General features: G+C 56.9%; 1 protein-coding gene across 3 annotated transcripts in view; it reads right to left on the reverse strand.

Annotated features, from left to right (window-relative positions):
- Positions 1-12,056, reverse strand: part of LOC101273854 (janus kinase and microtubule-interacting protein 1) — a 101,405-nt gene that overhangs the window by 38,028 nt on the left and 51,321 nt on the right. For all 3 annotated transcript variants that reach the window (XM_033427849.2, XM_033427847.2, XM_033427848.2), the window contains exon 2: positions 5,412-5,676. In XM_033427849.2, the coding sequence (XP_033283740.1) occupies positions 5,412-5,540 (129 nt within the window). In that variant the 5' untranslated portion in view covers positions 5,541-5,676. The remainder of the gene's footprint in view (positions 1-5,411; positions 5,677-12,056) is intronic.

A 12,056-nucleotide genomic window follows, 5' to 3' on the forward strand; every position in this document is an offset into this window, starting at 1 on the left:
TGGGCTGCGGGAGAAGGCCCTGCTGGGTCCCACCAGCTCTGCCTAGAAAAGCTGAGGGCCGAGCCCAGGCGCCATGAGCCAGGTGTGGCACAGTGAGGCGGGGGTGGCCCCTGGTGGGCACAGAGCACCCGCTCCTTACTCCATTGAGTGGAGCAGGTCTACGAAAGTCATGTGCCACTTGACTCGCCAGCTGCCTCCAAGCTGTGCCCCGCCCCCAAGTCCAGAGGTGCAGCAGGAGAGAGGGGCCCTTACCAGCCTTGCCTCAGCGCCTGGGCTCTAAATGTGGCAAGAGCAAAGTGACCAACAAAGGGCAGGCATCTAGGTGGGAGGGGCTGGCCTGGAGAACTCTGTGGCAGCACCGCCAGTGCCCGTGGGCACAGTGAAGTCAGCCTCCACTTGGCTCCTTCCCCAACTCCTCAGCCCATCTGTCAGCGCCGGGTCTCCACTTCCAGGCCTAGACCACTTTTCCCCGTTCCCTGCGACCACCCTGGTCCAAGCCAGAGGCAGCAGCCCTCTGCCAGACCGTGGCAGTCACCTTCTCACCCATCGCCCTGCCTCTGCCCCCGCACACTCGCCCTTTAGTCCTTCCCAGCAGCCAGCATAGGCCTCTGAACACACACGTTAGAAGGTTTCCCTCTACTTCCCTCTGAATCCACGGGGTGAGGGTTAACCGTTCTGAAACCACTAGAGTGCTGAATAACTAAGTAAATGGGTGGTGGGGTCAGGCCCTCCCCGCTGGAGGGAGGACGGATGAGCGAGGGGAGAAGGCCAGAGGATCCAGGTGCTAGTGGATTAGCCTGGGGACATCGGTAAGAACTCATGTTTAACTTAATATACATATAGATGCTACATTTAGAAATATTTTAGATATGTACACATACACGGTTAGTATATACGCATACACCTCCTTGCTCTGTCAGCTAAGCCTAGAAGCAACGACATGCCAGCAGTGGTGAGCACACCCAGTGCCCAGATCCTGGTTTCTCATGCCATTCTCTAATAAGTGGGACCAGGGCTCCTTGGAGAAATGAGTGGCTCTAGGACTGGGGCAGGGAATATACAAGACGAACCTGGAGCACCTTACAGGACTGGAAAGTAAGGGTGTACCCAAGAATAAATTAATAAATAAATGCCACAATGATGGGGTGCAAAGGAACACAGGGGTCAACTGAAAGAGATTCCCGTGGCCAAAGCTAGAACAGTCTGAGCAACAAAATAAAGTACTTTTGGATTATAAGCCGAAGTGTAAAATAGTGTTCATAGTGATATAAATGACTGAACTGATACACGTAAAAATACGAAAGAAAACCAAAAACACCCTCGAGGGCTCTGTGGCATCCAGCATACGAGCCCACGTCCTCCCCGGCCCACAGGACTGACCCCGGCTGATGGCTCTCCGGTCCTCCTCCCTGACCACCCAGCTCAAGCCACGTCCCTGGCTGCTGCACCTCAGACACGCAGGCACCTTCCCGCCTGCGGCCTTTCCCCAAGCCGGCCCTTCTGCCTGGAATGCTCCCAGCCAGGCCTCTGCAGGACCTGCCCTCCCACCCCCTGCAGCACCCCTTTGCTGACCACCTCCCAAAAGAGCCACCCCCACTGCAGCCCCACGACTCTCCACCAGCTTCTGCTGCCTTACTTTCTTGGCACTTTTCACTATGGAATAAATATTACACGTTAATCTCCTGGCCTTCGTTCCCTGCCTCCCCCATTAGATACTAGCTCCAGGAGAGGACCTCCAGGGCAACCCAGCTTCTGGGACACAACATGGCACACAGTAGGTGCTCAATAACTAGCCACGGACTGAGCAAAGGAAAGAATGAAAGGCTGAGGGGCCTGGCAGTTTTGTAAAGAATGAATGACAGCATCCACTCCCTGGGGCATGAGGGTGACCGCGGTTCTGGGGCACTGGCCTTCCCCCTGCCCCCACGTGGGTGCCGGCTCCTAGGCTAGCTGGTCCCTCTGCCTGGTCCCTGTGCCTCACCTTCCCTCCATTCTCCAGGAGACCTGGAAGGCTTCCCCGACTGGGTCAGGGCCTCCCCTGGGCTCCCAGAGCCCTGCATTATTCCCTCCATCACCACACACATCACACCCAAATTCCAACTCTCCCGGCCTACCCACTGCAGCCGGCAGCCCCTGCAGGGCAAGATGAAGCCTGATTCACTTCTGTAGCTGGACTAGTCCCTGGCCCAGTGTAGATCCAGACCAGGGTGGGCTGCTCATTGCAAGAACGAATGAATCACCAGCTCGGTGAGCGCTGGGCAGCAGCCGGAACCTTCATGGCCTGGCTTGGGCCCATGTGCTGACCACTGCCCTCTCTGCCCCCACCCACTCCAGGCCATGGGCCTCAACAAGTCAGGGTCTCTGCCCCAGTGGCCTTGGCACCCTGATTGGTGCTGCGCATACTCCCAGGTGATGCCAGACACTTGGAACGGTGTGAGCCCTGCTACCTTTTGGGCCAGCCAGCAAAATCCTTCAGAGCCAGCTCCAGACCACCCCTGCAAAGCTTTCTCGGGCCACTCTGACCATTGCATGGCTTCCTAAAATCTCTGGTGCAACATGCCAAGTACTGTCATCCGGCTAGCTCCCTGAGTATCTGAGCACCCAGCCTGCCTGAGGGCGGGCCGTTTCTGAGTCACTTCCAAACGCCCAGCACAGGCCCAGAGCACAGGCACGGGGCGGGGGGCTGGGGGCTCAATGAATGTGTGGATGAACCAACAGGTAAGTTCCCCACATGCCCTCGCCCTGCGGTGTTCAATGGGGACTCCTCTGCTAAAGTAACAACACTATAAATACATCAGCAACAGTTATCATGAGATCATATAGAAACAGCAGTTAAACGCAATCACAAAGTTTACACTTATGTTTCTCATACCAGCCAGTAAGCACATTGCTGAATTCTCTGAGAACAGAAACTCTCCCAGTGGCGGCCTGGATAAGCCCCCCGGCAGGGCCATGGGGTGGCTGGACTGAGCAAACGGGCAGCCAGGGCACGTAGAGGCAGGAGGTGCCTGGGGAGGCACAGACTGGGTTTCTTGTAGGCCTGGCTTCCAACCCAGTGCCAACACCTGTGTGATCTGTGACTGTGCACACCTGCTGTGATGGGCTGAACTGTGTCCCCCCAAATTCCTGAGTGGCCGTCCTAACCCCCAGACCCTCAGAATGTGACTGTATTTGGAGACAGTCTTAAAAGAGGTTACTAAGTTAAATGAGGTCATGGGGGTGGGTCCTGATTCAATACAACTGGTGCCCTGACAAGAAGAGATTAGGACACAGACACACACAGAGAAGAGCATGTGAGGACACAGGGAGAGGGCGGCCGTCTATAAGCCAAGGAGAGAGGCCTCAGGAAAAACCAACCCTGCCCACCCCTTGATCTCAGACTCCCAGCCTCCAGGACTGTGAGGAAATAAATCTCTGTTGTTGAACCCCTACCCTGGTCTGTGGTACTTTGTTACAGCAGCCCAGCCACCTCTCCTCTCCAACCCTCAGTTTGCCCACCTATAAAGTGGGGAAAGCCACATCTGACCTCACAGGTCACTATGAGGGTCAGGAGGCCCTCAAAGGTACCTGGTGTGGCCTGTGTAGCAGACACGTGTCTGCCAACCGCTGAGTAACTACATGTGACAGGCAGTGCCCAGGCTCCGGATATGACTCTCTCGTTTATTCCTTAAAGAACCCAGGGAAGCAGACACATCAGATGTTCCCATTTAACAGATAGGGAAACTGAGGCATAAGGCAGCTACCGGGCTTGCCCCAAGGCCTCAAGGCGAGTTAGGTGGTGGAGGTGGGACGGAGACCTGGCCGAATGACGTTGGCTGTGCGGCTTTCCCCATAACCACAGCTGCTGCTGCTACTGCCTGGTCAGCCCCTCTAGGCCCAGCTGTGCAGCTGACAACCCAGGGGATCCTGGCAGGCAAATCCTTCCTGAGCTGGACAGGATGTGGACAGGCTGGCACCACCAGCAACTGTGCTGAAACACCTTGGCTGCACTGGCCCTGGAACTCTGAGTGTCTGGGGATGGGAGGCAGCACATGTGTCCCCAAGCTCCAGGAGCCCAGTCTTCATCGCCCCAGGTCGGGGGCTCTGCCTCTGGTCTCCATGTAGCTGTCTTGAGCTGGGGTCAGAGCCAAGGACCAAGCCCCAGCCCCCTCCCCACCCGGGAGATGGACCCCGCTCAGCACTGCAGCTCTCAACCAGACACCTGCTGCCATCCCCCAAACAGTCCCTCCCCTCCCTCAGGTGCTCTGGGCAGGGCCGGAGGGTACCTGCACGGCTTGGGGTATAAGGCCAGCCCCTCCGTCGGGCCCCCCAGGAGCAAGCCCTAACCCCGTCCTCCTTCTCTTCTCACACGAATGGCGGCTCCATCCTGCTAGGAGAGCACCTCAACCCCGCCTGCTTCTGCCCTCAAACCACCCAGTCAGAACCACACCAACAAGGAGGACTGGGGCAGCGCCCAGGCACCGGATGGGCTTTTCTTGCTTACATTACCTAAGATCTTTAAGACAACCTTAAACTGGGTGGTTATCGTGATGCCATGTTACACGTGAGAAAACGGAGGTTCAGAGGCTTTATGTCACTTGTCTAAGATCGTGAAGCCAGTCGGGGGTCAAGGTGAGGTCTGAAGCCAGGTCTGCATGATTAGGAAGCCTGGGCTCCTCCCACTGTGACTGGCTCCATCACGCCGACACTTTGATTGGCACCCAACGGGGCATCGTACTGACTGGCTCCAAAGCTCATACCTGCCTTACGAGAGCAAAACAGCTCCCATCACAGAGCCAGGCTCCAAATCAAGCCCTTTATGTCAGGGGTCCCCAACCCCCAGGCCGTGGACCGGTACCGGTCCGCAGCCTGTTAGGAACCGGGCCGCACAGCAGGAGGTGAGCGGCGGGCGAGCGAGCGAAGCTTCAGCTGGCGCTCCCCGTGGCGGCTCCCCACTGCTCGCGTTACCGCCTGTACCCTACCCCTGACCCTGTCCATGCAAAACCCGTCTTCCACGAAACCGGTCCCTGGTGCCAGAAAGGTTGGGGACCGCTGCTTTACGTATTGATATACGTATTTACATCCTTACTCCTGCCCACTGGCCCATCAGGTAGTACTGTTATGATCCCATCTTGCAGGTGAGGGAAATTACGGTGTGGAGAGTGAAGTACCTTGTCCGAGATCAGAGCCAAATGTCGGGGAGGGTCGGTGGGGGATGGGTAGCGGACAGGATTCGCATCCAGGTGGTCTCTGTACCACCACTGATGTTATACCCATTTTAAAGTGAGGCAAGCTGAGGCTCAGAGAGGTGGAGCGCCCAACCCCACCCCAGCCCTGGGACACACCCTTCACACTTCCCTCGGGGGCAGTCTGTCCCCCGGGAGTTCACAGCCCACCCCTCACTTGAGCCAGGAGGCCCTTGTCCCTCCCACCTTGCTCTTTTCCTGCTGGAACTCGATCTGAACGCTGGTCAACTTGGCCCGCAGCTCCTCGTTGGCCATCTGCACCGCGTCCACCTCCATCTCAGGCTTCTCGCCCTTGCTCCGGCCTTTCTTAGACATGCTTCCTCTCAGGTTGAGACGCTGAGATCCTGTGTTCACTCCCGCCAGCCAGCAGGCGCCGCTCCCAGCTCCACCGCGCTAATCAGTCTCACAGGGCTCAGCTCCCCCTGTGCGTAAACCACCATCACTTGGGATCCTGGGGGAGGAAGGAAGCCAGGTCAGCAGAGAGAGAGGGGCCGGTGCCCCCTCGCCTGGGGCACGCAAACACGATGGCAGGCAGCGTTTGCTGAGGCCTCCCTCCCTGATCCGGGCACCTACTCACCCCGAAGATGCCCCACCATTCACAACACTGACCTAGGGCTTCTCCAACAGGGGCCGCATCAGAATCACTCGGAAGCTTGTTAAGACGGAGTCCTGGGCCCACCCCCAGGAATCTGATTTGCATGTCTCCCAGGTGACCACCCCTCATTGAGTGGCTCTGTCTGGTCCAGTCCTGGCCTCATCAAGATGAGACCATGCCATCTAAGCAACTATAGACCTCGATCTGCAAGTGTGACTGGGCCTCAGTCACCCTGGTGCTTGATTCAAAGGCAGGATTCTGGGGGACCACAGAGCTCAAAGCTTGAGGCCTGTGGGGAGGGGCCCGGGGGACCTGGATGTCTCATCCACACACCCAGGTGATTCAGGAGCAGAGTCTAAGGACCGCACTCTGAAAACTGGGCTTTTAGACTCCCTAAAGGTTAGTGGTTCCCTCCCCACCCCAAGGACTAGCACAGCACTGGTTGCCCAGAACTGCTAGCTCTGGGCCCAGTTTTGGTGCCCAAGCCAGCCTGGGGGAGTAGCACAGTCCCTGGAGGAGGTGACAGCCAAGCATGGTGCTCTGCAGTCCTCCAGGCCTCTGTGCCTGCCTGGCCAGGCCTGAGCTGGTCAGGGGGCCAACGGGATGCCCTGATAAGCTAACGGCCCCTCCCACACTCACATTTCCCTGGGGGACCCCAGACCTTCCATTTGGTAGGGCTGCCCTCACAGCCCACACGGTGTCAAAGCCAAAGCCATTAAAATCAGGCCCTAGTGACAGCTAGTAGCACTGTGTATTGTCACCCCACAGAACACGGCACAGCACAGTGTTGACAAAGAAGCCCGAGAGTCTCAGCAAGGAGATGTGACTGCTCGATGCCACACCACGGGGAGAGAAGAGCCGAGAAGGTGCGCTCCAGAAGTTATACTCAGCGCCGGCCCTGTGCTAGCCCTGGGATGCGATGGAGGGCCAGACAGCGTCCCAGCCATCATAGAACTTTCTAGCCAGGGAGACGACTACGGAAATGAATACATACAATAACTCTGGATTGGGATTGGCGTTGGAAAGAAATAGTAAACAGGGTATTTGAGACCTCTATCAAATATTACCCAAGTCACTGGCAGAGGGAGACAAGGGGAGTAAACTGCCCAACCACATGGGGCCTAGAGACATGGACAGAGTCAAGGCCAGGTACAGAATGTGCAGCCCAGTGCAAAATGGAAATGCGAGGGTCTTGTTTCAAAAGCTATTCAGCTTTTCATGACCACGACACTGAGCATTAAACCAAGAGTGAAGCCCCCTGACGGCCTCTACAACCATACCATGCACCGGCGATGCTGGCCCCGGACAGAATTTAAGCGCAACTCTGAGGATGCTTGGTTGGGCAGCAGGTCCCGAGCAACAGGGGTCAGCTTTTAGCTGATGAGGACCACAGTGGGCTGAATGATGGTCCCCAAAAGACATGTTCACATCCTATTCCCCGGAACCTGGGAATATGCCCTTATTTGGAAAAAGGGTCTTTGCAGATGTAATCAAGTTAAAGATCCCAAGATGAGATCATCCACGATGAGGGCGAGTCTTAAATTCAGTGACATGCGCCCTTGAAAGAGACACAGAGCAGAGAGCACGCAGAAGGGAAGGCCGTGTGAAGAGAGAGGGGGGATTGGAGTGATGCAGCTGGAGGAGGTCGGGGGGTCCTCTCCTAGAGCCTCCAGAATGAGCAGCACCCCGCCGACACCACTGACACCGCCAGATTTTGGACTCTGGCCTCCAAAGCTGTAAGAAAGTAAATTTCTGTCGTTTTAAGCCTCTCCACTTGTGGAAATTCTTTATGGCAGACACCGGAAAGGAATACACTGGGCATGAAGGGAAAAACGCTCGTGGGACACATTCAGCACTTTGTTGAATGACTTAAGATAGCCAGCTTCTCAGCACTGAGCCCTGCTTCTTTCCCTGCTTCCTTTCCCATCAGTAATAAGCCAGCTCACGCCACACCACAGGCAAATCCCCTGTCCCTCACTCAGAGCCTACTATCTCGTGATTTACACACAGTGCTAGCAAGCTGTGCTGTCTGTTCTCCCAGCCCAGAGCAGAAGGAAACTAAAAACCGGCAGACGGTGTTCTGCAAAAGGCAAACACGCAGATAGGAGAATGAAAAGAGAGCAAAGATTTTTCTACCATACCTTCCCCCCCAAAACTTAAGAGAGTAAAATAATAATTACTTTTATTACCTTCCGTATTACCTTTAATACGTAAAAAGCCTGCAAGGCCTAAAATATTAACATTCTTAGGACACCTCATTCTCCAATTACAGCAAATTAATAAGGTGCTACCTGTCCATACTCTTCTTATACAGTGTTGGTGCAAGAGAGTCAGTGGGAGTTTAAAAAAAAAAGTTCATGAGATGTAATAAATAAAGTCAGCTGAGTCGGGTTTTCCTAACACACATCCTGGGCTCCGGGGCTCAGGGCTATAAAGAGGACCCAGAAGGAGCTGGGCTCAGTCGCTCAGCCCAGCTCCGCCACCAACCTCTGCGCTCTCCTCACCCAGGACTCTCGAGCCATGGAGTGGAGCGGGCCGCGCAGGGGTGGTGTGGGCGCCAGGGCTGCCACCACGGCTAACCCCAGAGCAGGCTGCCTGCGGCCACGGTGCCGGGGCCTCTGCGTCCCGTGACAGACCCCAGCAGCCCGGAGCTGCCACGTCTTAGAAATGATGACAGAACAGCACATCTGGCAGCGCTCGGCTCCCTGGGCCCTGCTCCAAGCTCTCTGTGTGGCGGCTCGGTCCTCACCTTGACTCCGGGGCTCCTGACCATCAGTGTCCGGCCACCAAGCCTTGTTCCCACCAGTTCTCAGAGGTGTCCCCTCCTCCCAAGGCTCTGGCCGTCCCGCTGGCCTGACTGTGGCCTTCCCTGTCTCCTGGCCTGCACACTGCCTGCCCCCCCAGGCTCCAGGGGCAGTGGGATGACCCTCCTCGCCACTCCCTGCTGACAACCTGCAGGGGACAGTGCCCATGGCCACAGAAAGCAGCCCGCTGTGCTGGGCCCTGATCCACTGCCCGGCCTGAACCAGTGGTGGCCCCCGTGTGCCACACCTGCCGTCCCCTGCCGTCCTCAGCCCGTGCCTCTCCCTGCCTGACAGGGCCACCTCCTAACTGTGCCCAGCACGCGACTCCGGCCACACCTCCTCCGGCAGCCCTCTCCGCCCCACAGGCAGGGTCAGGGTGTCCCTGCAGCCCGAGCCTCACCAGACTGACTCTCAGCCACCATCCAGGGCCACGAGTCCAGCAGGGTTGGGGCTGCCACAGGAGACAGAATCATTTTACCGATGGGGAAACTGAGGCCCAGACAGATCGGAGGCCTGCCTGGGGTCACAGGGAGGGGGGCCCAGTGGGGAGAGGAGAACTCACCACTCCCCTGAGCCCACCTGGCAGTCGGCAGAGCTTGCCTTGAGCTGTAGAGGCTGTGGGGTGGGCACCACCCCACACGGACCCCACGGGCCCAGCCCCAGCTCACTGGGGTGCCCTCGGCTCCCATGGCCCCCACCGCCGGGCCAATGATGTCATTCATCACAGCAGCTGGGCTCCCCTGCCTGGGCTGGCTGACCCCTCACCTAGGACCCTCTCATCCCAGGGGCCACCGGAGCCAAGACCCTGCCTAGCTCCTCCCTACACCGAGGGCCACCCGTTCCCACTGAGCTGGGACTCAAGCCCCCTGCTGCCAAGTCTCCCAGCCACGGACTCTGCAACCACAGGGCCTGCGCTGTGCTGACCTCCTTTTCTAGTTCAGGTTATACATTTTGCACCCAACAAACATCTGAGGGTCCCTCTAGTGACAGGGAGGGGTGGCTTCTGTTAATATTCTACATACACCACACACCACACAAACGCACACACACCACAATGCACACATCATACAGAAGCACACACACAATGCACACACCACACATATACACCACAGAGAAGTGAGTACACATACGCACTGCTAAGGACTGAATGTCTCTCTCCAAAATTCGTATGTCGAAATTCTAATGTCCGATGCGATGGTATTAGGAGGTGTGCCTTTGGGAAAAAGTTAGATCGTGAGGGTGGAGTCCTCGTGAATGGGATTAGTGCCTTTGTAGTCTCTGCCTTGTGAGGACTCAGCAAGAAGGCAGCTGTCTACAAGCCAGGAAGAGGGCTCCCATAAGAACCTGAGCATCCTGGCACCGTGATCTTGGACTTCTAGCCTCTACAACTGTGAGAAATAAATGCCTGTTGTTTAAGCCATGCAGTCTATGGAGTTCAGTTATAGCAGCCCAAGCTGACGAAGACACACATACCACACCACAGGCATCAAACACCACACACACACACACAGATGCACACCAAACACCACAAACTCACCACACACATACCCTCCAAACACAACACACATCCCATACACGCCACACGCACTAGGTCAGCATTTCCAACGAGGATGGGGAGGCCCCGAATGTCCAAGGAAAGCCTTTCTGAGACGCGCAGACCTGCCTCTCCAGCCTCCATGTCGGGATTCCCCAGAAGGGGTCCTGAGCGTCTTGTGAAGGCTCCTCGGAGCCTCCAATGACTCGGGAAGGCCTGGGTGCTTCAGAATTCCTGTTACCAACAACAAAGGCAAGCACAGAATCGGCAGGCTCTGAGCAGGTGCGCTCACAGCAGGCCCACAGGCTGACAGGATCATCATTCCCATCGTTCCACCGAGGGAACTGGGCTCAGAGGGGTTCAGAGCACCCAAGTCACTGCAGGCGAGCCCCATCTGAGTCTGGTTTACCAGCTGCCCGCCATGGCCCACCTCACTGCGGCCAAACCACAGAGTGACCCAGGGGCAGGCAGAGCAAAGGTTGTTCTCCCGATTAAGAGATGAGGAAATTGAGGCTCACACACACACACACACACACAGACACACACACACTAAAAAGCCACACATCTGGGTTTGCTGAAAAGCTGGTTGTTGTGGAAGGATGGGGGTAAGCAGAGGAGAAAGGGGGTGTGGGCTGTGGCCTGGGGTGGCAGGGCAGAGACTGCGGGCCCTGGCAGGGGAAGCTCGGCGGGCAGCCTCTGACTCCCACTGGTCAGGTCACTAGCACGACCCCACCGGCACACTGGTAAGGGCCAACTGGGACAATGGCTATGACAGTACTTGGAAGGCCATGAAGTGGCCCAGAAACAGGGCTTTTCAATGTGTGATGAAAAAATAACGCAAACAAAGACAAGGTCAGTGAGCAGGGACCCTGGGACCCAGAGGCCCCACAGGTCACCTCCTCCTGGCCATTCCCCTGCGGGAGCTGCCACACGTGGCCTTCCAGCCTCTCTTGAAAGTCCTTCCAGGGACAGGAAGACACCACCACAATGGGAACGTCTGCTCTCCAGGGCATCCCTACTTTAGAAAGCACTTCCTATTTCAAGCCCAAAACACGCAGACACACAAATTAAAAGGGCTTCCTTAGGACTTCTGCTGTTAGTGCCTTCCAGCACCTGGAAGCTGCCCCAAACAAGCCCACTCCCCCGCCACAAAGAAGGCCCTTTAGAGCCTGAAGATGCCCATCACACTCCCCCACCTTCCTCTCCTCCAGGGGACGAGGCATAAGAAGAGCAAGGCACATGCCCCTCATCAGGCACCACGGTCAGCCTCTTACAGGACAAATCCATCTAAGCCTCCCAATGACTGTGATGCAGGTGCTACTGTTGCCCCCATCTTGTGGATGGAGGAATTGAGGCCCCAAATCGAGGCGGGCATGCAGTTAGAAAAGAGGCAGGCAGACCTGGATGCAAATCCCAGTCAGTCACTCTGGTCTGCGGTCTGTGATCTGAGTTCCCTGGGCCTCGGTCTTCCCATCTGTGAAGTGGAGCTGTCACTGTTGAGAAGGTCCTAGACAGTAGGTACTCAGCACGGGACATCTCTCCATGGGGACAGGGCCGGCCAGCACCGGTTTCCTGTGGGTGTGTTTTTCCAAACGTGAGGACATAGCACTCTACCCCCCGGAGCCAGGCACTGCGGATGGTGTGGTGGATGGAGCTCAGAGGGACAGAGAAAGAGGAGGGGGTGAAGGGAAGCCTGGGGCCTGGGAGTTCGTCCCCACAGTGGGGAACCCGGCTGGTGGCAAACTTGCTTCCGCAAGTGGAGAGAAAAGAATGGACTCATATACTGGACAAACCCCAGCTCAGGGGGACACACAGGCATGGGCCGCTCCTCCCACCATTGACTTTGCTGCCTGCCCCTCACGGGCAATGCCCAAACCCACGGTGCCACCTGTCAGATT

This window comes from Orcinus orca, chromosome 4 (assembly GCF_937001465.1).
Source record: "Orcinus orca chromosome 4, mOrcOrc1.1, whole genome shotgun sequence".
In the NCBI taxonomy this organism is placed as follows: Eukaryota; Metazoa; Chordata; class Mammalia; order Artiodactyla; family Delphinidae; genus Orcinus; species Orcinus orca.